Source organism: Dendropsophus ebraccatus, chromosome 4, assembly GCF_027789765.1.
Source record: "Dendropsophus ebraccatus isolate aDenEbr1 chromosome 4, aDenEbr1.pat, whole genome shotgun sequence".
Taxonomy (NCBI): Eukaryota; Metazoa; Chordata; class Amphibia; order Anura; family Hylidae; genus Dendropsophus; species Dendropsophus ebraccatus.
In genome coordinates this window covers 166394831-166420836 of record NC_091457.1, presented here as the reverse complement: position 1 = coordinate 166420836, position 26006 = coordinate 166394831, and the positions used below count along the sequence as shown (strand labels likewise).

General features: G+C 47.5%; 1 protein-coding gene across 1 annotated transcript; it reads right to left on the bottom strand.

Annotated features, from left to right (window-relative positions):
• On the bottom strand, positions 1–23398 carry MTF2 (metal response element binding transcription factor 2). The gene is made up of 15 exons (XM_069967693.1): positions 23106–23398; positions 17932–18130; positions 17321–17402; positions 16982–17077; positions 14508–14608; positions 11706–11854; positions 11333–11428; positions 9907–9975; positions 9161–9284; positions 7801–7868; positions 6862–7029; positions 6464–6569; positions 3070–3128; positions 2881–2979; positions 1–929 (listed from the first exon to the last, which is right to left on the bottom strand). The coding sequence occupies exons 1-15, from the start codon at positions 23108–23110 to the stop codon at positions 572–574; spliced, it is 1779 nt and encodes a 592-aa protein (XP_069823794.1). The 5' UTR covers positions 23111–23398; the 3' UTR covers positions 1–571.
• Positions 23399–26006: the final 2608 nt, after the last annotated feature.

Genomic DNA, 26006 nt, shown 5'->3' with positions numbered 1-26006 from the left:
CTGCATCTATACTATACACTGCCAACACATACCAGCAATGGACCCTGCCATCTAATACCAGCAATATACACTGTATCTATACCCTGCAGCTCTAACCTGTCTGGTAACAATATGTGACGCGGCTTCACAGGCCTCGCCAGAATACAGAAGAAATCCGAAACATATAAAATACGCGTTCTGGAAAGAACAGACCCAGATACGCCTGACGCGCCAGACGGGAGTCACAAGACTTGGAAAAGATGCAAGTATAACTTATATCGATTGGCAACCCATCTAGGAGAGGGTTAAGCCGCACTACACGCGATCCCTACATCACATACACAACACTAACGCTCGCCCTATGAACACTGTAAACCCCGCCGCCCTTGCAGATGTGCACCGCTGCAGATATTTGGTTAAAAGCAATGTCCGCTATCGTCACCGCTCAAACGCAATAAAAATAGACCTATATTCTCTTCTCTATTCCCGCACCCATTTGCTACAGTGTGTCGCAGGCACTGTGGCAGTAAAGGGGTGAATAATAAGTTATCACTTCAAGAACCATGGGGGATGGGGCACTCCAGGTCAGAGGTCAGGAGGCAGTGGCGCCATCCCATTCCACAAGGTACTGCACCTTCCCGTCAAGCGTTACTCGACGCGCCAGGATGCGGTATTTTTCCCCGCACGCTATCCTGCCCGCAGCCCCAAAGTAACTGGTGATGGAGTTCTTCAGGTGATGGAGCTGTAAGTCGTGATCAGACACGTTTTTTACAATGTCGGCGTTCAGTCCGGTGAGCTGAGGGTCCTCCTTCAGTTCGTCATTCCTTCCGATCTCAGAGTTATGGGCCTGAAGAGCTTTCCGGGGATGGCGGCCTCGCTTTCTAGAGGGCGGTAAAGGGGTCGACCAGGAACGCCCTGTGCGGGTAACTCTTCTCATGTCTGATGGAGGACTAAGAAACAGAGAGACAAGGCGGTATGAAAAACGAAGGCAGCAACACCATAGAAGAGAGTGCAAGAAATCTGCAAGTGTGTAACAGGAATCTATAGGAAGTATACACTCACCAGCCACTTTATTAGGTACACCTGTCCAACTGCACGTTACCACTTAATTTCTAATCAGCCAATCACATGGCGGCAACTCAGTGCATTTAGGCACGTAGACATGGTCAAGACAATTTCCTGCAGTTCAAACCGAGCATCAGTATGGGGAAGAAAGGTGATTTGAGGCCTTTGAACGTGGCATGGTTGTTGGTGCCAGAAGGGCTGGTCTGAGTATTTCAGAAACTGCTGATCTACTGGGATTTTCACGCACAACCATCTCTAGGGTTTACAGAGAATGGTCCGAAAAAGAAAAAACATCCAGTGAACGGCAGTTCTGTGGGCGGAAATGCGTTGTTGATGCCAGAGGTCAGAGGAGAATGGGCAGACTGGTTCGAGCTGATAGAAAGGCAACAGTGACTCAAATAGCCAACCGTTACAACCAAGGTAGGCAGAAGAGCATCTCTGAACGCACAGTACCTCCAACTTTGAGGCAGATGGGCTACAGCAGCAGAAGACCACACCGGGAGCCACTCCTTTCAGCTAAGAACAGGAAACTGAGGCTACAATTTGCACAAGCTCATCGAAATTGGACAGTAGAAGACTGGAAAAACGTTGCCTGGTCTGATGAGTCTCGATTTCTGCTGCGACATTCGGATGGTAGGGTCAGAATTTGGCGCCAACAACATGAAAGCATGGATCCATCCTGCCTTGTATCAACGGTTCAGGCTGGTGGTGGTGGTGTCATGGTGTGGGGAATATTTTCTTGGCACTCTTTGGGCCCCTTGGTACCAATTGAGCATCGTTGCAGCGCCACAGCCTACCTGAGTATTGTTGCTGACCATGTCCATCCCTTTATGACCACAATGGACCCAACATCTGATGGCGACTTTCAGCAGGATAATGCGCCATGTCATAAAGCTAGAATCATCTCAGACTGGTTTCTTGAACATGACAATGAGGTCACTGTACTCAAATGGCCTCCACAGTCACCAGATCTCAATCCAATAGAGCATCTTTGGGATGTGGTGGAACGGGAGATTGGCATCATGGATGTGCAGCCGACAAATCTGCGGCAACTGTGTGATGCCATCATGTCAATATGGACCAAAATCTCTGAGGAAGCTTCCAGCACCTTGTTGTATCTATGCCACCAAGAATTGAGGCAGTTCTGAGGGCAAAAGGGGGTCCAACCCGTTACTAGCATGGTGTACCTAATAAAGTGGCCGGTGAGTGTATAAAGAGGGGAAAAAAACAGCAGCTGTCACGAACGCCTGAAAAACGGTGACGCTGCAGCTCGGCAGGATACTTCTATACATCACAGTGGAACTACAGAGTAAAACAAATTGTTTTCAAATCACCAGTGTCAGAAAGTTATACAGATGTTTAAATAGAAGTAATTTACAAATGTACAGTCTTCCATTACTTATCAGCTGCTGCATGTCCTGCAGGAAGAGGCATATTTTTTCCAGTGTGACCGTGCTCTTTGCTGTCATCTCTGTCAGGAACTGTCCAGAGCAGCAACAAATCCCCATAGAAAACCCTCTCCTGCTCTGGACAGTTCCTGACATGGACAGAGGTTGCAGCAGAGAGCACTGTGTCACACTGGAAATACACCACTTCCTGCAGGACATACAGCAGCTGATAAGAACTAGAAGAGTGGAGATTTTTAATAAATGCAAATTACAAATCTATATTATTTTCTGACATTGGTTGATTTGATTCTCCAGTGTGCCGTTTTAAGGGTCCTGTCACACAGCATGGGCAGACGGCATCTTTACAATATGATAGGCCTTTGCAGATTTCCTGGCTGCATTTGCTGTATCTGTATACCTATACACACACACACACACATATATATACCTGGAAAGGCCGGCTGAGGTAGTTTCTTTAGAACTGGCAGCTCCATTGGACTCCAGATCAGAGTTACTGGATGATAAAGTGGTGACGTCCGTTGCGTTCCTGAAATAAAAGACATTGGAAGAAAGGGTTAATATAATAAATTCCTATAATGATCAATAAGAATATTAATAAGGTAACGCTGACTCTCACCTTCTCTGCTCTGATGGGTCAGGAGTGCTGGCTTTCAGTATTGCTTCGCTCTCCATCTTCTAAGGTGAAAAGAAAGCAGAGAATATTAACACTGGATTGAGATTATTGTATTTGTCTTCAGTCCGTGCACCAGAAACGTGCGGAAATAGCTGGGACGTCCTGCAGTCTGCTTCCGGAGAAACAACTAAGGGGACAACGCGGCAGGAGCCACAATTATACCGACTGCAGTACCCAGCGCCGCCGCAATTATACCGACTGCAGGACCAAGCGCTGCCACAATTATACCGACTGCAGGACCCAGCGCTGCCACAATTATACCGACTGCAGGACCCAGCGCTGCCACAATTATACCGACTGCAAGACCCAGCGCTGCTGCAATTATACTGACTGCAGGACCCAGCGCTGCCACAATTATACCGACTGCAGGACCAAGCGCTGCCACAATTATACCGACTGCAGGACCCAGCGCTGCCACAATTATACCGACTGCAGGACCCAGCGCTGCCACAATTATACCGACTGCAGGACCAAGCGCTGCCACAATTATACCGACTGCAGGACCCAGCGCTGCCACAATTATACCGACTGCAAGACCCAGCGCTGCTGCAATTATACTGACTGCAGGACCCAGCGCTGCTACAACTATACTGACTGGAGGAGCCAGCATTGCCGTAATTATACTGACTGCAGGAGCCAGCGATAGGACCTCTAGGCAGTGTGAAGTTGGTGCCCACTGATCTGTGTGTGTAATGTTTAGCGGCACTCGCAGTCACTATAATTGTGATTGTATAACAGCGCTCAACCTCTCAAAAGAAAAAAAAGCATATGCACAAAAAATGGTAGCACATCACAAAAATCTTTATTATAACACTAACATAGATACAAAGTACCACATAAATAAGTGAATGTACAGGAGTAGTAAAATGAGGGAGTCAACACCCCAAATACTGCTCTACATTAAAAACACTAAAATGTCACCATAAGTCCTGCTGGTGTTCCAGCCAGGGCTAATCTACCACTCTGAAGTCGGCGCAGACTTCTCTATACATGTGTAGTGATTGCCATATTCTTGTAGTCTGGTTACTTTTACCTCTAGTGACAATGTCTTTCAATGCTACTAAACATGTGTGACTGCTCCAGGTTGGCGCCAACTTCTCTATATATGTATAGTGACTGCCATATTCATGCCTGGTTACCTTTACCTCTAGTGACAATGTCTTCCAATGCTACTGGGCATGTGTGACTACTCCAAGATGGCGCCGACTTCTCTATATATGTATAGTGACTGCCATATTCATGTCTGGTTACCTTTACCTCTGGTGACAATGTCTTCCAATGCTGCTGCACATGCGTGACTACTCCAAAATGGTGCCGGCTTCTCAGTCGCTTTTATACTCATATATGCAGCTGCCATATTCTTGAAGCCCATACACTTCTGCCTCTAGTGGCAGCTTCCTGATGCTACTGCACATGTGCAGCTCTTCCAAGATGGCGCCGCACATGTTTGAGATGTTTGATTCTCCTGCACATGGTATGATATATTTTTTTCATCTAATCTGTAATTGCTTTCACATGTTGTATAGGTATATATACTATGCCCCTCACTCTACTGCCCACATCCCTGAGGAAGCTGCTAGACGGCGGAACGCGTGGGGTGATTCCTTATCCCATCTGACTCTCATTCTATTGGACTGTATATGGGGATCTTTTCCAATTTCCTTTTTTTTTTCCCCTATGCTCCATTATTTGTGGTTATATTTTGTTTTACTGGGTCTCTGTCTAGGTAGAGATGTTGGATTTTTGTTATTGTACATACGGTCCAGAGTCAGAGTGGTAGATTAGCCGTGGCTGGAACACCAGCACGACTTATGGGGACATTTTAGTGTTTTTAATGTAGAGCAGTATTTGGGGTGTTGTCTCCCTCATTTTACTACTCCTGTACATTCACTTATTTATGTGGTACTTTGTATCTATGTCAGTGTTATAATAAAGATTTTTGTGATGTGCTACCATTTTTTTGTGCATATGCTTTTTTTCTTTTGAGAGGATGATGTACTACTTATATGCATTGGTTTAGCACTCCATGATTATTAGTGGTGCCCACTAGCTTCATATATATAACGGTTGTATAACAGAGCTGGCACAATTATACTGACTGGAGGACCCATCGCTGCCGTAATTATACTGACTGCAGGAGCCAGCGATAGGACCTCTAGGCAGTGTGAAGTTGGTGCCCACTGATCTGTGTGTGTAATATTTAGCGGCACTCGCAGTCACTATAATTGTGATTGTATTGTGGGTCCTGCAGTCGGTATAATTGTGCCAGCGCTGGCTCCTGCAGTCGGTATAATTGTGCCAGCGCTGGCACAATTATACTGACTGCAGGACCCAGCGCTGGCAGGGTTATACAACAACATTTATAGTGACTGCGAGTGCCGATAAACATTACACACACAGATCAGTGGGCACCAACTTCACACTGCCTAGAGGTCCTATCCCACAGATCGATCAATAATGTAAACGAGACCTAAGGACACGATCAGCTGATGATCATCTCTACATGGAGTGATAAATGGCCAAATCAGCCCGACTCTGCCTATTACTGCTCCGTGTAACAGGATTGCCCCCTAACCCCTTAAGTTACTTAATTTGCATCAAATTTAATAATGAATTTCACCATGCAGGAGGCCACATCTAGTGTCGTCTGAAGGCAACTAGAAACGTGGATCCTACATCTTCTAGTGTTGAGCAGACCAAGGCTTAGCAAAACATATGTGCTTTCCTCCAGAAAAAGCACAACTCCTACCCTCAGTTTGCGAGTGTTTCTGCACCTCAGTTCCATTGAAGTGTCAAATCACACAACCCGAGGACAGGGAGGGTGCTATTTTTGCAAGAAAGTCGCTGTGCTTTTTCTTTTAGTATGCTGCTTTTCAGTGTTGCGTGATCTCATGAAAGACAGGTCCAACCAAGGCCCTTGCGCAGCATGTGACAATTAGGAGCTTTAAGCACTAGTATAATTGAAATAAACTTATGACATGTTGGCTGGGCATGTCAAAGGTTTAAACTGCACCAGTCCAGATACCAGCTGTGATCATGAATTATAATCTGTGATGATGAACTGGGGGAAGCACATGGCAGGGTACTAGTCCCCAGTCAAAGCTCCATAGACTATAATGTGGGCCTACTCCTGTGACCAGTGAAATGTGCTGACATATGCTTTGGCTGTGCACCCAGTGTCCTCCAAAGACCGCAGTGCTGCATCGCTGTGTGGTCCTAGTCTGATCCATAGAATTTACTTACGTTGAAATATTAAAGGAGATGAAACGTGTCTGGTACAGCGGGTCTGCACGGGGCAGGACCGAGTGTTGTAATGTATCATGTGATCCCTCCTTACCGAACAGGGAGAATTACAGGTGTCATTCTGTAAGATCTTCCTCCTGTGCGAGCCTGGAGGACGACCCACTGGTTTCCGTTTCTTCACTTCTGTATTGTTTTCCTCTCTAGAAGGAATATTAAGAGGTTTCCATCAATCAAACTGCATTGTAAAGTCACTTTGTTTAGGGCTACATGCAGATATGGGTAAGGACCACAATATGGTGGTAATGAGTGAATGGGGCTTCATTGTGACCATTCTAGATGGATTTCTGGCAGGTTGTGACAATGAGACCACATTCCCTTTCATCACCGGTGTCATGGCCAGGTGTCACGTGTAGCCCCCCCCCACCACCACACTATAACAACATCTCTGCTTATTGCTCCGGATCGCTCAGCCTTGTCACGTCCCGCACTTACTTCGTAACCGGCAGCAGCTTGGACGACTTCCTGCCCTTGATCTTGAACTCGTGGGACGTGCTTTCTTCCTTCTCAAGTTTAACAGCAGCATTCGGAGGAACAGGAGGAACCCGAATTCTCAGACCAAACAAATGTTTTTTTTTCTTAATTTCCTTTCCGGACATAAACCTGAGAACGAAACATGGTTAGAAAGTCAGTGCTTATCCCTGGGACTTGCACCGGGCACTGGTAAAGCCTAAGAGTCCTAGGATACGCCCCCTCCCTCTTTATCACTCTCCCTTCCCCCATTGTCCCCGACCTGGTCACAGAGATCTTCCTTCTCCAATTCATGGATTGAGTCTGGTTTGCAATATATTTTTTTGTATACCGGGATTTTGTAGAACACTAATAAAAATTTGTTATAAAAAAAGTCTGTGCTGCGAAACAACTGGGTCAGGGTCACAATGGTCCGTGTCACGCTGCCCTAGTAAAGAGTCTGTACAACAGCGTCCAAGGGTCAGAAGGATTCTCTGTACATCATTAATATAAGCCAGAAATGCTAGAGGCACAAATCTAGCAATAAATGACACTACAATACTGATCCAGAACAACAGTGCAAGGCCCTCATGATACAGAGACGTCAGCATTCTGCACCCCACCAGCAGGTCAGGGATGGGGAACCTTAGACTCTCTCCGACTGTTGCAAAACTACAATATCCATCATGCCATGTAAAGCTTTGGTTGTCCAGGTATGATGGGAATTGTAGTTTTAAACAGCCAGAGGGCGGAAGGTTCCCCCTCCCTGCAGTAAGTACTTCTATAGAAGCATTGCTGAATCCTTGCACATGTTAATATTGACTGAGGGTGCACACACCAAACATTATGTATTATATACAGAAAGCCTCTTAATAGGATCTGCAATTGGAGGAAAGCAGCCTACATGTCTCATCATCCACTTACATAGTCTTATTTTCATTTAATGCATCCAGAATATGTTCATAGCGCTCTGTCTTGGGTGTTTCCGCCAGCTACAAGAGAGAAAAAGAATACAATAAAAAGCTGTCAGGTGATATATGCCGCATACAAAGGTACAGAATGGTCAGACTGAAGCCAGTTCTCTCCTCTACAGACTCTGTATGGATCTCTACACTGTACACAGGGAAAGGGACTCTGCTCCCCTATATCCTACAGCACACGCTTCATGGAGGACATTACAGAGCAGTACTTAGCAGTGTAAGCTGTGGATCCAGTACACAAGGTACAGCATGGTCAGACTGAAGCCAGTTCTCTCCTCTACAGACTCTGTATGGATCTATACACTGTACACAGGGAAAGGGACTCTGCTCCCCTATATCCTACAGCACACGCACCATGGAGGACATTACAGAGCAGTATTTAGCAGTGTAAGCTGTGGATCCAGTACACAAGATACAGAACTTTCATCAGCGCCCCTGTGTCTTCGTCTGTCTCACTCTGCAGCTCCCTCCTCCTCTCCATAGACTTCTATGGGCAGCAGGACCAGGATGTGGAGCATTCTTGTAGATTGTAAGCCCTCGTAAGCAGGGTCCTCTCTCCCCATGTATCAGTCTGCTGTTTAGCTTATTCATGTAACGTCTTTTGATTTGTAATGTTCTGTCACCCCCTATCACTTGTACAGCGCTCTGGAAACAAAAGCACTTTAAAAATAAATAATTCTACAGTAACAAAGAAGAGCAAATTGACATTACAAGCGAAGCGCTTCACTTGCTTGGCAGTCGTCTACCTCTCATCTCTGTTCCGCTCCACCCCAGGTGCCTGGAAAAGCTCGATCCAGTTCTGGGAAAATTCTCACAGTTACCCAGGACTGGATTCAGCTTTTCCAGGCACCCGAGGTAAAGTGGCACAAAGATCAAAGGTAGCTGGCGTATAAGCCGAGTGCCAAACAAATTTGCTTGTAATGTAAATTCGCTCATCTGCCGACAGATGATGCTGTTTTGCCTCATAACACGTCAAGGGTTTTCTTATTATAACAGAGATGAACCTCTCGTCTGCTCTTCCAGTAACGTCTGCCATTCCGCCAGATGATTTGTGTTTAAAGAAAAGCTGCCAATTCTATTCCAAGATCAGCCATGATGGCATTGATTTTCATTACAAGAAGTGACAGCAGATAATGTGAAGCATCAATGCGTCACCTGGTTAATCTGCATCCCGGCTCGGCAGTAAGTGGCAGCTGCTGCAAAACAACATTAGCGGGATTGGAGGGTAACAAGTCCTCGGCAGAACGGCTGAGCTTCAAGTGTCTTACAGGAGAAATGATTGCAAATCACCTCAAAGTACTCACCTCACCAGGATGTAAGAGATCCCAATTATCATTTATATACGTGATGAGTTCAAGTTCTGAATCAAAGTACTTCTTCTTATGAATAACACTTAGATTGTATAGGCAGAGGTGTGCTATGTCTACCCTGGGAAGAAAAAACACCACCACAGCGTCATTGTCTGTATCCATATACACTCATGAGCCCATAACCAGAAGTGATGCTGTCATTAGCCAGGATTACTAACACATAGCCACCAGCTTCCACAGCGCCACTCTTGCTTCAGCTTTGTGGTGCGGTACTGCAGCTCAGATGCATCAAAGTGAACTGAGCCAAAGCTGTTATACCACACACAACCTGAGGCGAAGGGCGACATGCTTTACAGCAAGACTCATGGACATAGAAGGCAATAGACAGATTCTGTCCCCTTGAGAGGAATGTGAGATGTTACTGAGCGCGCTCTGTTACCTGTGAAGAGGTCATTCCACAGGGAGCTGCTATTGTCTATCTACTGGTGCTATCTACTGGTGTCACATGACACTGCAATGCTGTACAGATCACTTTACAGCAGCCTCCTTTTATCACCACAGACACGAAGTCTCAGCTTAGTTTTAGCCCCAGTGGTGAAAATGAGAACTACAAGATCTGCAAATTCTTTAAAAATTAGTTTAACATAAAACCTATTACATGAGTTTTATACAATAAATCACTTTCTGATTATACATTCCCTTTAAGTTTGAGATCTATAGCATGAAACATATGAGCTTACCATCGTAAAGATAGACGTTTGAGGTATTCTGGTCCAGAATTGCAGACTGAACAAATAAACGTATAAAACCTGGTAAAGGAATGGAGAAAAAAAAAAGAAAAAAGGTTGACCATCCGCTTAAACCATCCAAACAGAAATCATAATGTATCTAGTGGGAAATAAACAAACATTTCTGGTAATTCTGCACCACTGCCCACCAGCTGTCTCGTCGATCTGCCTGGATGTGCACAGTGATAGGAGTCACGCTGGGTTACTGCAGCTCAGCTCCCATTTACTTCAATGGGTACTGAACTGCAGTATTCTGGTAGATCCACTACACCAGAAGTGTCAAACTCAGGCCCTCCAGCTTCTGCAAAACTACAATTCCCATCATGTCTGGACAGACAAAACTTTAGCCCTCCATGCATGATGGGAATTGTAGTTTTGTAACAGCTGGAGATCTGGAGTTTGACACCTGTGCATTACATAGTACAGAGCAGAGGCTTCTGGTTCCATTCACTGCGGACAGCTAATGCTGCATGGCTGATGGGAGCAACCAGGGAGTCCATTAGGGTTTATAAGTCTGGAGTATTGATGATGGGAGAGCTCCCCACACTGATAGGATACAGTCTATGCTGCCATGCGGCTTCAGCTGACAGTATAAGGTATATGGGTGCCTCCTCACTCTCCACCGACAGACGTGATGATTGTGTTAAGTGAACCTGGCAAAATGTTTGTGTATGTAATCCGAACACTCTGCATTTGATTCCCCGTGGCTGCCAAAGTTGGCTGCCACATCAGACCTGCATCCATGTTTTCCTGGCAGCCCTAGGGCAGCATCCAACTTCTGCAGCCGCAGTGAATTAAATCCTGAGTGTTCTGATAACGCTGCCAAACCCAAACATTTTGCCAGGTTTCCTCAACACTTGTGATGGATTTTCAACCTTTGACCCTTTTGTTCTGGGAGTAATAAGCCACCACAGCAGTCTTAACGCACCCAGAACATTGTAAATACACTGCATTATTTATCCTGTAACTCCAGTATTCCATGCCGCAAAGTTCTGCAATGTTTAGGCTGAAGTCTCCCAGTATTCCTTGCAGGTTTAAAGCCTGTTCATAGCTTGCCCTGGTGGGGTTGTATTTTGGGAAGGGTCTTCTCTCCATGGACGGTGCAGGCACATGTGGCTAGGCTCTCGTGGGGGATGGGATTGTGTTGCTGTATTCCAGAGGTAACTGGCAGAATAATGACTGCAGCCCCGAGGCACAATACAGGAGCAGCAACAGTACATGATCAGTGATGTCTCCTGACTATTCTATCATCCTGATTCTATAGATTTATGGACAATACCATTATTAGAGAAGTGCAGGTGTATCACACACCCTCCCCCATGAACTGATCAGCTAGTAATGGACTCCTTTTTCATGAGCGAGTTCCCTTTCCCCTCACCTGTCACCATAAAGCATGGGTTTCTGCAAGCATTGCACACAGGCCTCGTGAAACCACTGTTTGCATTTGCAGCACTGCAGCATCTTTAGATACCACCTAAAAAAACAAAAAAAAACAACAACTCACTAAACATCAAACGCCACATACAGCACAGGAGGTTAATGCATAGAGTGTTACAGAGTTCAACCAGGAAGGTCATTAGCTGACCCGTAGGGGTGGCTGCAGGCGTAACAATGCAGAGAGGGGGCATGTGTACGGCCAGTACTCCGGACCTCCCCGCATCATGAGTCATTATGGAGATGGGGCGATTCCCTGCTAGGGTACACCACAACCTGGACACCCCATTAAACAAACAGATACTGTGTGTACTCACTCTCCGGGGCCTCCACAGTAGCAGTAGCATTGCTGTACATTGGTCTTGTGACCTACGTCCCACTCTAAGTCTTCCACATTGTAGGGCAGAGTTTGCTTCATGACTTGCAGGGCTTTGGCATTTGGTCCTTTTTTCAGCGCTCCTCCTCTCTGCCAAACAAAAGGCACAAAACATGTAACACATCATCACCACTATATAACAACGTTACCGCCGCTATATATTACCAGTATATAATAACGTTATCGTTGCTATAGAACATCATTACCAGTATATAACATTACCGCCAAGATATAATATGACCAATATGAAATGCAGGAAATGTCAAGGGTCTGAAGGGTAACTATTAGAGAGGAGTGAACCTGGAGCAGCTGGAGTCCATCCGAACCCCAACGTTCGGCATTTGATTAGCGGTGGCTGCTGAAGTTGGATAAAGCCCTAAGGCTATGTGGGAATCATGGATATAGTCATTGGCTGTATCCATGTTTTCCAGACAACCTTAGAGCTTTATCCAAGTTCAGCAGCCCCAGCTAATCAAATGCCGAACGTTCGGGTTCGGATGGACTCCAGCATGCTAGAGGTTAGCTCATCTCTGGTAACTATCATTTTAACAAACGTCTCCCATATAGCGACACGTCAGAGGTTTGTATGGGTGGGGGTCCGGGGGCTGAGACCTTCTAATCACTCAGCAGTGCGAGCTCCGACCCTGTTGGCAGAGATGAAGGGGCACAGTGCCCCTTCCTTCTAATGATGGGCAGAGTGTCAGCACCCGGACCCCCACTGATAACTTCTGACATCTCGCTATGACATGCCAAATGTTTGCTAAAGTGATCAGTATACGTTAGCATCTAAGCCTCCCATAAGATCCATTTTTGTTAATCTAATTTTGCACAGATTAACCCCTTCCTGACATTTGCCATATGTGCTGGAAAGGGAGTATGGAGCAGACTGGCCATATACAGGATATAACTCTGATCCCAGCCATTTAGCCCCCTAGATGCCATGGTCAATAACTGTGGCATCTGAGCGGTTACACAATGGGTGATGGCCCCTCAAATCAAAACTCAAATCAGCTGGTGCCAAAAAGTGTCAAAGATTTGTAATTTACTTCTATTAAAAAAATCTCCAGTACTTAGCTGCTGTATGTCCTGCAGGAAGTGGTGTATTCTCTCCATTCTGACAGTGCTCTCTGCTGCCACCTCTGTCCATGTCAGGAACTGTCCAGAGCAGCAGCAAATCCCCATAGAAAACCTCTCCTGCTCTGGACAGTTCCTGACATGGATAGAGGTGGCAGCAGAGAGCACTGTGTCAGACTGGAGAGAATACACCACTTCCTGCATGACATACAGCAGCTGATAAGTATTTTTTAATAGAAGTAAATTTGAAAGAAATCATTTTTTGGTGAACTAACCCCTGAGTGTCAGTAACCAGGCTTGGACAATCCACAGTGAACACTGGCAACTACTCCCGACCCCATTCACAGTGCTGATCTGGCCACGGTAGAATTATAGAATAGGAACAATCAATATGCTGAATCACAAAACACATTTAAATGGTAGGATCCCTCTAAGACACAGCTACAATTCCCATCAAGCCTGGAGAGCTAAAGCTAAATATCGATAAATCCAGCGTCATCGTGCACTGGTGGGGGGGATTACTGGAGACAAGCAACTGGAGACAAGCACATGTCATGGGTTTAGTAGCACCCACACATTACCCAATGTTTGCAAACTAACCTCTTCTTCCTCTACTTATCTTCTCTTCGTTTTAGCGCCGCAGCTTCAGAGCTCAGCCAATAACTGGCCGCAGCGGTCCTGGACTATGATTGGCTAAGTGGCCTGTCAGCTCAGACAGGCTGCTCTGACGCTGCAGCGTGTGGTGCTGGGACAGATAGAGCACAGGAGACGACTGGGAGTGTGGACAGGTTAAGTACTGACCGTTTGGGCAATTGTTGGCTGCACATTGCTATTACACAGAGCTATTACACATAGCAATGCGCAGTCGGTGGCCGATGATTTTAGGTCTGGGCCTAAAGAAACCATCGGCCGAAGACAGTTTCATCGGCTGATCGTTGTCTCTATAACAGACAGAGATAATCGGCTGATTATGGCTCCGTGTAATAGGGCCCTAATTGGCCCCTGAACATGACTCAGAGCTAAATGTGGCTCAAGAGGGGCAAGAGGTTAGGGACCACTGTATTATATAATGAACCCAGTAATAACATACAGTCCATAGTAAGAACATTCACTATGAAGGAATTAAAGGGTTGTCCCAGAACCATATTAGCAGAAAAGGGCCCATCCACCCCTGGGACTCCATGACAAAACGCGCTCCATGTCCCCACATGGTGGAGCATATACATGGCTGCTCCATTCAGGCTACTGTAGGACGTCCTCCCCATGAGCCACAATAAGCAGTCATCACAATAAGCATTTTACCCGATCACCCATTTTTCTGACGAGCCATAAAATGTAATATAAGATATGGCTGCTGCGGTGTGGAGGCCACAAGATGGAAGGTGATGGACCCTGACACTCCTATGGGTGTGGTGTATGAAGCGATGGAGATGCTACCTCTGCTGGCATGGTGCAGGATAACATACAAAACATCGCCTAAACATGGAGCACCTGGACAGACATAGCTACAATAGTGAAATAATAGTAATCAAAACAACTAACCATCAACCAGATATAAAGGTGAAATAAACGTCATTCTGAAAGTGAATAAAAAAAAAAAAAAAATGACAAAACATTTAAAAGCATAAAATCCACAGCGTTCCCAAATCCGTTGCATATCCCTGAATACCTTGGTTGTGGTGGCGAATACACACTGCCGGCAGAGCCATTTCTCATCCGTATCAATCACGCTGGGGTCGATCTTCGGGGTGTGGCAGAGCTGATGATAACCTAAAACCAAACGCCACAAAACAATCATTGTAAGCGTCTATGGATAAGAACAGCGTTCATACATAAAACTGGACACACAACTGACTGATCAGATAGTGAGCGCAGGTGGAGATGGTGTGCTGTCACCTTCCCATACTGACATTGTTTGTTGTGGACATGCTCTATGACCTGTGACTAACTACGAGGGATGATATGCTAAGCAGCTCGGACACCACCTTACGGATAGCACTTTCCCTTTACGTCAGTGTCTTCACTCCCATAAGACGCCTTAGAATAGGACTGGGTTTAAGCCAAGCCAGACATCTCACGAGCAGACGAGAATACCCACGTGTAGTTGGCTGTTCCTGGGTCATCCCCATCTATAATAGATATGTGATCTGTTCTCCCTGGCGCGGTGCTGTGTCTGCAGGGCAGCGGGGCTTAGTCTTGCAGAAGTGGCACTGCTGTTGTGGTTGACATCTAGAGCCATGCCCTTTTGGTTTGGAACTTGAATCAGGCGCCCATGAGCTGGTGTGTGTGCTCATACAGTGTGACCACACTACATACTGACCACCTGACGTCAGTCTAAACTTATGCTGAGCAGGAATAGATAGAACAGATCTATGTATAACATGTGGATGTGCGGCCATGTACAGTACACTGGTTTAAACAAAGACATTTCTGCTGATTAATCCCTTAACTTATTACAAAAAAAAACAAAACAAGTTCTTGTCCTAGGACTCATGTTGTTGCACAACGGCGCAGACAGCACAGTGTCTCATTATGGGGCCCACACCTTTAGTAATAAACTTAAAGTGACACTGTCCCCCCTTTGTGCATTCTGACATCTCTACACAGGTGTAAAGGGTAAATTTAGCGTTTTTCATACCTTATTTCATATCATACGTCACGGTGCTTGTTCAAGTAAAAAGTGTCCTTTTATCAACTGCAGATTGTGTTAAGTGGGCGGGGCCTTGCGGCATTAGCGCAACTTAGGCCCGCCCACAACGGTGCAGTCGGCCCGGCCCCCTTGACGCCCATTGGTTGGCCAACGTAAAGGGGGTGGGGTCTAGACCTTTCGGCCAGCCTGTTCCAATGGCGGGGCCAACTGTGGCGTCGTGGGCGGGGCTAAGTGGCGCTAACGCCGTGAGGCCCCGCCCACTTAATCTGCAGTTGATAAAAGATTACTTTACTTGAACAAGCACCATGACGTATGATATAAAATAAGGTATGAAAAACGCTAAATTTACCCTTTACACCTGTGTAGAAATGTCAGAATGCAAAAAGGGGGACAGGGTTACTTTAAATATGTCTACAAACCTGCTACTACATGGTACTGTTCTGCAACCTTAAAAGGTGTTATCAGGCATGAGAAAAACATGGCCGCTTTCTTCTACAGACAGCACCGCTCTTGTCTCCATTAGGGGTGTAGGTTTTGCAACTCAGTTCAGTCGTGTTGTCTCTGGAAGAAAGTGGCCGTGGTTTTCTAACGCTGGATAACCCCTTCAATAGATCAGCCACGCGGCTCACGTGTCCTGAAATCTCTCTACAATTGATATAAGTAAATGAGCGTGCCAGATCACATAGGATCAAACACATAGGATCAGCAAGGTGACTTGGCTCCATATTTCCTTCACAGTCAGAAATAAACACTGCATGAAAGGCGCTATATGAGATACAATAATGTTTAGGGAGTCCGGCCTAGGAGAGAGCAGCAGGTGGCATAAGCCAATGTACACCACGGGTGTGTGTCACTCCTAATGTACACCTAAGATGTAGGAAATAAACCATGTATACCCAGAAGAGGTGCTGCTGGTGGTGGTGGTGCGATGTGGACGCTAGTTATAAGGAGAGATTAATGACTATTATTAATCATATATTATGATTAATTCTATACATTCCCATTCAATAAAAATAATCTATGAGTTTATTAAAGGGGTACTCCGGCGAAAACCTTTTCCTTCCAAATCAAGTGATTTCAGAAAGTTATATAAAGATTTGTAATTTACTTTTATTAATAAAAGCTTCAGCCTTCCAGTACTTATTAGCTGCTGTATGTCCTGCAGGAAGTGGTGTATCCTCTCCAGTCTGACACAGTGCTCTCTGCTGCCACCTCTGTCCATGTCAGGAACTGTTCAGAGCAGCAGCAAATCCACATAGAAAACCTCTCCCGCTCTGGACAGTTCCTGACATGGACAGAGGTGGCAGCAGAGAGCACTGTGTCAGACTGGAGAGAATACACCACTTCTTGCAGGACATACAGCAGCTGATAAGTACTGGAAACCTATATAACTTTCTGACACCACTTGATTTGAAAGAGAAAGATTTTTGCTGGAGTTCCCCTTTAATGAAAACCCTAAAATCAAAGTTCTCCATAACCAGCTGGATACAGACCTTGTCCACACTTGTCACAAATCACAATCTCATTCGGTGCTTCAGAATATTCCTCCTGACATAGTGTACAAACCATTTCCCCACTTTCAGAGGCTCCTGAAAAAAAAAAAAAAAAGTTTTAACATCCTAAAATAAGACAATCTAACAATCTAACATAGGAATATTCATGTGTTCAGGCATAACATGGTGCAAGCAGAGAAAATGTCAGATGGTCCACAGGTCCAGCCTATAAGATAGTCATCCGGCTGTTCCCACCTGGCCTTCCCTTTCAGGACAGTTCTGCGTTCCCAAGTCACATGCGAACCTGTGGCCAATGAGGGCAGCATGCATGACACTTACCTGTCTGAATGTCCTTCCACAGCACCCACGACTTGGAGCTATCCTCGAATAAGATAAAACAACTCTGGTGAAATGTATTTATCTGTAACAAAAGACACAAATCAATGACCTCCCGCATCTAGAACAACCCCAGCACTGAGTGTTCACAGAACGAGCCGAGCGAAGAACGTGATAAGCTCCATCCTCTCCCAGTTCTGCGTCACATGATCAGTCCGGCTCATAAAGTAAGTCTATGGACGGACGTTCTGCAGCGCGGTCCTCTCTCGGCTCGTTATGGCAGTCAGACCCGGACCAATCAAAAACTTTTACACGTTTCTATAAGATTATGTCAAACATTTTCTTTGGTGACAGGGAGACTTTATAGATAAGAACAGAAGGTACCAGGCAAAAAAAAAATATAATAATTCTTTGTTCCATCTAGCATCTACAGTGGGAAAAGCTCCTGACATATAAACCGGAGGCTGTGACAGACGCCATACACTGGGCTCCGCCACCCATAGGCGATTCAGGCAGGTGGTTGAAGTCCAGAAAACAACCATTGATAGGTGACATTCCCGCCATATTTGAGCCATTGATCGGTGCTATACACTTACACCGTACACCACAGTTACCTTTTTGATAGTTCCAAGGTAAAACAATCCATCGGACCATCGTGCTAAGACATCTTGGTCTTCCTCAAATTTACAAGTCTGTCTCCTGGTCTTCTGTCCATGCCGCACAGTCGCTTTAGTCCGGGACTTCAGGGACTTCTTATTTTGTCGGAAAGGGGATCTTTTAAGGACCAGTGAATTGCCGACAGCAGTTGCGTCTCTTAAAGGGAAAAATGAAAAAATATATAAGCAAAACATTTACATATAGAAGAAAATAATACATCCTATTCCTAAGTGTACAACGTAAGAAGGTGACTATAGGCCGGCTGTCTGTCCTGAGCAGGATGCGTGTGACGCTGCTGATAACGGCTGGCAGCGCCCGCTCCGCACCATCTGGCCTCTGGAGACGTTACTTGTGGTCGGGCGGCACAGCCGTCTTCCTGTCAGCCCAGGGGTTACACCAGTTATACTGAGCACTCAGCTACTAGGCAAGATAGAGCTCATTCACACTGATGTAGATCTGCCCAGGTTTTTCCTGAGGTTAGGCCTTACACACCCCCATAGTGCGGTCCGCAAGTCACAGTCCTCAACCTTATAGACAATGTCCCGCTCCACAAGTGTCTGTCCACACTAGGACATGTTTTTTGCGGCATGGATCCACAAAAACTGCAGATGTCCGAACAGGCGCATAGAAACCTACGGGCCTTAGAGTCAGTCACATTTTGCAGATGGGAGATTGAGGCTTTTAAAGCGAATGGACCATCAGGACATTGCAGTCAGCGCTGGCACAGGGATGCCGGTGGTGTGTCAGAGGGGAGGGGATATGGCAGGCCTGCCCCCAGAGCATAGAGGGGGATGGTGAACGGCCAAATTACAGAACCAAGCACAGGAACCGGGCAGCCTTTAAAAAAAATTAAGGACTACGCCCCTGGGATTACCGCATCAGCGCCGACCTGCGACAAATTGTGAGAGAAACCCTGCATTTAGGGTTAGATCCCTCGGCAGACTCTGGAATCGTGATATGGGCGCCGTATTCAGAATGAAAAAATATTAGCAAGCTTCATTAAAGGGTTATCAAGGATTAGAAAAACATGGCAGCTTTCTTCAAGAAACAGCGCCACTCTAATTCTCAGGTTGGGTTTGGGGGTTATTGTAATACCACACACAAAGGGCCCTATTCCACCGGACGATTATCGTTCAGATTATCGTTAAATTGTTCAAATCTAAACGATAATCGTTCGGTTGAAATGCAGTTAACGATTAACGACCGAACAAGAAATCGTTGATCGCTTTACAAGACCTGGACCTATTTTTATCGTTGCTTGTTCGCAAAACATTCGCATTGAATAAGACGTCGTTCGGCCGTTCGCAATAGATACGAACACATTAGCGAAGAAATAGCGAAGAAGAAACGATCGCAATTACGATCATAAGTAACAATTATCATTTCATGGAAATGAGTGAACGTTTTCAGGTCTTTCGCAAAAGCGGTCGTTTGAGATGATTAATTGTTAACGATTACGCAAACGATAATCGCCCGGTGGAATAGGGCCCAAAGGTGAGTAAAGGTGAATTGTAATACCACACACAACCTGAGGACGGGGGAGGTGCTGTTCTTGTGTTACCTGTGGATAATTCCTTTAATTTAAATTTAGTCCCCAGCTAAATCACTTCTGCTACCTGACAACCCTTATAGCAGACTGTCCGCCATGACTGCAACCAACAAGCTTTAGTGTCAAAGCTAATGATCACTGAGCAGGGAGTTCTAACCTCTGCCTACAGCCGCCATATACATAAGACAGAAGCATGGCAGCCACCATAAACCCTTCTATGTGCGGTTACAGGTATAGTCCATACTCATACTGTATACCCAGAGAAAAAAATAAAAACAACTTACAGGATATCCAGATATGGTATAATATCACAGCGGCCGTTATCACTGACACCGAGCACAACAACCAGACATGACCAGTCCCGGACACAACAACCATCGCAAGGCTCAGATCTGACACCATATAAACCCCCTGCAAGCTCAGGCCCCGTTCACATTACACATCTAATCTGAGGTCTACAGGTGCGTATCATTGTGTATCCATCCACGTCCACCAAGCAAAGAGACATCCGGATGGTGAACGTTCTATCAGGTTTACAGGTTTACACCTGGAGTGCCCCCTCTCTGGTCCGTCATCTATGGGAACCACATGCAGCCAGAAAGCTAGACATCTGCGTGTTTCCTGCGCACATTCTACAGACGTAAAGCCGCATTCACACTAAGGCTTTGCAATGCGTTTTCTTTAGTTTTATGCAAAGCAAAAAAGACAAACAAAAACGAATGAAAACGTATGCATGGGTGCTCGGCTATATCCATTGGCTTTCATTATAAAAAAAAAAACAGATCACAAACACACCTGTTTTTCATCCATTTTTTACAAAAAAAACGGATGAAAAAAAACAAACAATAAAAAAAAAACAGAATGCAGAAAAGGAGTGTGAGCCCGGCCGTACTGCATACACGCTGTCCACAACTTTATTAACAAAAATGCACAAGCAGATCTAAAAATATGCCTCCCCCCCCTCAGCTGTTCCCTTGTGTCAGGCTGCTTCGCGGTGACCGCATCCGCCGCACAATCCGGGATAATATACAGATACAATAAATATCAAAGTAAAATGTAGCCGGGCGAAGTCATGTGACAAATGCCTGTATACCGACAGTGTGACCCCGTATCCAGGAGCTGTATACCGACAGTGTGACCCCCCCCCCCCCCCCGTATCCAGGGGCTGTATACTGACAGTGTGGCCCTCGTATACAGGGGCTGTATACCGACAGTGTGCCCCCCCCCGTGTCCAGGAGCTGTATACACACACTGCATACACATCCCAGGGACAGAACACAAAAGCAAAAACAGATTGAAGAGAAGCCGGGACGGCAGCGGCCGTGTAATCATCCTGTGTTTAGGTAACAATCTGCGCTGCTGATCCTGCGAGGAGGAAAGGAGGAAGTGATCTCCTGCAACAAAGAACAAAGCCTGCAGCAACCTGGCTGCCAGCGGGGGACAAAGAGCTGCCGGCCGCCTGTCACCCAGCCCGACCCCCGCCACTCACTGTATATAGAAGGACGGACAATACCCTGTGATATATACAGAGAGCGGCACACGGCAGCCGCTATACAGAGAGCGGCACACGGCAGCCGCTATAAAGAGTGATGGGAGTTGTAGTCCCTGTCCCGGAAGGGGGGGGGGGCTGATGGGAGTTGTAGTGTACCGGGGGGAGTGATGGGAGTTGTAGTCCCTGTTAAGAGGGGTTGGAGTCGTAGTCCCTGTCCCAGAAGGGGGGGGGTGATTGGAGTTGTAGTCCCTGTACCGGGGGGAGTGATGGGAGTTGTAGTCCCTGTACCGGGGGAGGGGAGTGATGGGAGTTGTAGTCCCTGTACCGGGGGAGGGGAGTGATGGGAGTTGTAGTCCCTGTACCGGGGGGGGGGGGGGGGGGGGGGGGGAAGGATGGGGGTCGTAGTCCCTGTCCCAGAAAAGGGGGGGGGTATTGGAGTTGTAGTCCCTGTACCGGAGAGAATGATGGGAGCTGTAGTCCCTGTACCGGGGGGATGGGAGTTGTAGTCCCTGTACCGGGGGAGGGGAGTGATGGGAGTTGTAGTCCCTGTACCGGGGGGGGGGGGGGGGGGAGAGGATGGGGGTCGTAGTCCCTGTCCCAGAAAAGGGGGGGGGGTATTGGAGATGTAGTCCCTGTACCGGAGAGAATGATGGGAGCTGTAGTCCCTGTACCGGGGGGATGGGAGTTGTAGTCCCTGTACCGGAGGAGGGGAGTGATGGGAGCTGTAGTCCCTGTGGCGGGGGGGGGGGGGGGGGGGGGGGGGGGGGGACTGATGGAGTTGTAGTCCCTGTACCGGGGGGGGGGGGGACAGTCCCTGTCCCGGAGGGGGGGGGGGGAGTGATGGGGGTTGTAGTCCCTGTCCTGGGGGGGGGGGGCTGATGGGGGTTGTAGTCCCTGTACTGGGGGGGGGGGAGTGATGGGGGTTGTAGTCCCTGTATGGGGGGGGGGGAAAGGGTGATGGGGGTTGTAGTCCCTGTCCTAGGGGGGGAGTGATGGGGGTTGTAGTCCCTGTCCTGGGGGGGGGGGGGGGGGGGGGGGGGGCTGATGGGGTTGTAGTCCCTGTACCGGGGGAGGGGAGTGATGGGAGTTGTAGTCCCTGTACCGGGGGGGGGGGGGGAGGATGGGGGTCGTAGTCCCTGTCCCAGAAAGTGGGGGGGGGGGGGGGGGGGTATTGGAGTTGTAGTCCCTGTACCGGAGAGAATGATGGGAGCTGTAGTCCCTGTCCCGGGGGGGGATGGGAGTTGTAGTCCCTGTACCGGGGGAGGGGAGTGATGGGAGCTGTAGTCCCTGTACCGGGGGGATGGGAGTTGTAGTCCCTGTACCGGGGGAGGGGAGTGATGGGAGTTGTAGTCCCTGTACCGGGGTGGGGGGGGGGGGGGGGAGGGGGAGAGAGGATGGGGGTCGTAGTCCCTGTCCCAGAAAGGGGGGGGGGGTATTGGAGTTGTAGTCCCTGTACCGGAGAGAATGATGGGAGCTGTAGTCCCTGTACCGGGGGGATGGGAGTTGTAGTCCCTGTATCGGAGGAGGGGAGTGATGGGAGCTGTAGTCCCTGTGGCGGGGGGGGGGGGGGGGACAGTCCCTGTCCCGGAGGGGGGGGAGTGATGGGGGTTGTAGTCCCTGTCCTGGGGGGGGGGGCTGATGTGGGTTGTAGTCCCTGTACCGGTGGGGGGGGGGGGGGGGGTGAGTGATGGGGGTTGTAGTCCCTGTACCGGGGGGGGGGGGGGGGGAGTGATGGGGGTTGTAGTCCCTGTACCGGGGGGGGGGGGGGGGGGAAAGGGGTGATGGGGGTCGTAGTCCCTGTCCCGGGGGGGGGGGGGGGGGGGGGGGCTGATGGGGGTCGTAGTCCCTGTCCCGGGGGGAGTGATGGGGGTCGTAGTCCCTGTCCCGGGGGGAGTGATGGGGGTCTATCCCGGGGTCAGGGGTCGCAGAGCTCGCACTCTATCCGGTCACATGACCCGCTGCGCCCTTTGTACGCGTCTCGGTGACATGCGGAGCGGTAATGGCGGGTACATCCGGGCTCCGCACACCGCACGGCCCTCAGGTGACCCTCCCCCGGTGACCCGGCACCCCTCGCCCCCCCGCCCGCTCACCTCATTCGGTCTCCTCGGTGGTGCGGAGCGCCCCCACAGCGAAATCACAAGTCCGCCCGAGCCCGCAGTGTCCGCTCAGTGTCCGCCCCGGCTCCCGCCGCCGTGTAGGGGGTGAGGGCTCCCGGTCACCGGCCACAGTCTACATAAACACGGCGGACGGCCCGGTTCGGTCGCAGACCTTCGCCATTTTGGTTTCCCGCGGAGCGCGCAATGCATTGTGGGGGAGTAAATACAAACAGCCTTCACCAACGGCCATACACTTCCATAGAGGGAGCCACGGCGCCGCGGTCACGTGAGCCGGCTGCGACTGTCCGTCCGCCATGTTGGTGAAGGGCAATCTATATCACTCCACTGCGCATGCGCCACATGTTCCCTGCGCCGCACAAGGTGTGGCGCGGCTGTGAGGCGGTTATTTATAGGCGGATGTTCACACAGTGTATTATGAGGGCTGCGTGTGTGCTTGAGTTACAAGCTGAATAGGAGAGAAAATTGTATTTTTTTGGTCTTTTGGAGCCTCTTTTATGCACTTAGCATTGTCTCCGTGAATCACCTCAGCGCTGACATGCATAGCGGGGTCTACAGCCCTGTACTCTGACCTAGGAAGTCTCCCTCACCTTCCAAATCATAGCAGATCCACTTCAGGCTGGGGCTTACATCAGGGGACAGGACTGTGGGGGTAATCTCTCCATATCTGTAACCCCTCTCTCCCCGGACAGAGAGCGCTGCATGTATGTGCCCACTTACAGTACAGATTAAAAGTTTGGACACACCTTCTCATTTAAAGGAGAAGTCCGGTGAAAATTTTTTTGCCCTATTCCCTCCCCACATAAAAAGTTATATAACATCTCAATATACACTGATTACTGATTACATTCCCTTACCAGAGTTTTCCTGCTGCCTCCAGCCGCCGGAAGTCCACTACTTCCTCTTCTCTTGCCTATGTCACGACGAGTCCCTGGTCCCCTGCAGCTTCATGGGTCGTGACGTGCAGCAGTCAACGTCACGATCCGGGGCGTTCCTGAAGTGTTCTTCTGTGCAGTTGGCACGCCTGTGAGCCTTGGCACGCCCCCAGCCTCATGCATATGCAGACTAGGCAATCAGCACTTCCTCCTTCCTGGACGGGATTTCTGGTCACATGGTTCTCAGGGCAGAGCAAACAGCCCTGAACACCATGTGACTGCTGTGTGCCTAGCCGATGAGTAGAGCTTTTTATTGTGGTGGGCTAAGGTGAGCTAAGGTGGGCAATGCTGTTCCCATCCCCCCTAACATGTACAAATTGCAAAACAATAAAAGTTTTCTTTAGAACCTGGCTTGTCTTGGACTGTTTTCATTACTCCTCGTCTGGCATGCTGCAGTGTGAAAGTTTACTTTGATGCCTGTGTAATCCTCTGTGGAAAGGTAAGCCAAAATGGCTAAAAACATTATATTTTTATAATGTTTGCCTTTTTTCACTCAGATTATTTATTTATGGGGCACTATAAAAAGATAGCAGCAATGGAAATTCATATACAATAGCAGCTCCCTGTTTCCCTGCTGCTGCAGTGTCAGTGACACTGCTCTTGGTGTTCTATTCACTGCATATACAGGACGATTATACTGACAATAGATCATAATACTGCTGCTCCCTGCTGCTCTTGGTGTTCTATTCACTGCATATAGAGGACGATAATACTGACAATAGATCATAATACTGATGCTCCTTGCTGCTGCAGTGTCAGTAACACTGCTCTTGGTGTTCTATTCAATGTATATGGATGGTGATAACACTGACACCAATACTGGTGTCAGTATTATTGCCATCCATATATACTGAATATAATACCAAGAGCAGTGTTACTGACACTGCAGCAGCAAGGAGCATCAGTATTATGATCTATTGTCAGTATTATCGTCCTCTATATGCAATGAATAGAACAACAAGAGCAGTGTCACTGACACTGCAGCAGTAGGGAAGCAGGGAGCTGCATTTTTTAGTGATGCTGTTGCCCATCCCCTTGTGTGTACACCATGATATTATTGGCATAGAGATAGATAGATAGATAGATAGATAGGAGATAGATAGATAGGAGATAGATAGATAGATAGATAGATAGATAGATAGATAGATAGATAGATAGGAGATAGATAGATAGATAGGAGATAGATAGATAGGAGATAGATAGATAGATAGATAGATAGATAGATAGATAGATAGGAGATAGATAATAGATAGATAGGAGATAGATAGATAGATAGATAGATAGATAGATAGATAGATAGATAGATAGATAGGAGATAGATAGATAGGAGATAGATAATAGATAGATAGATAGATAGATAGATAGATAGATAGATAGATAGGAGATAGATAGATAGATAGGAGATAGATAGATAGGAGATAGATAGATAGATAGATAGATAGATAGATAGATAGATAGATAGATAGATAGATAGATAGATAATAGATAGATAGATAGATAGATAGGAGATAGAGATAGATAGATAGATAGATAGATAGATAGAAGATAGATAGATAGATAGATAGATAGATAGATAGATAGATAGATAGATAGATGTTGCTAGCAAAAGTACAAGTACATATGTATATACACCAGTGCTAGCAACAGCTCAGTGTTGTTGTACTTGCTATTCATATTAGTTTTGTGTTTGCAACCATTCAGTACATTCAGAAATAGAGATTTTGATTGAGGTGGAAGGCAGGTACCAGAACAGGGGTGGGAGGTGAGGTGGATGAAAGCATGACAGGCTTATGCAGGCTCTGCAAACACCTCACTCTGTTCACTCAACAGGAGGAGGGGGGGGGTGGGGGGGTGGAGAGAAGAGTGCAGGAGGAGACAGCCTGGCCGGCTGAGGAGACAGTGAAAGATTATCTCCCCCTGCACTCCCCCCTCCCTTCCTCCC

What these genes read in the sequence shown, in the direction of transcription:
- MTF2 (XM_069967693.1), bottom strand. An exon ending in GTGGAAGGACATTCAGACAG is followed by an intron (nt 17,078 to 17,320) that starts GTAAGTGTCATG and finishes TTTTTTTTTCAG; the next exon opens with GAGCCTCTGAAAGTGGGGAA. An exon ending in ATCTCTTACATCCTGGTGAG is followed by an intron (nt 7,869 to 9,160) that starts GTGAGTACTTTG and finishes TCTCTCTTGTAG; the next exon opens with CTGGCGGAAACACCCAAGAC.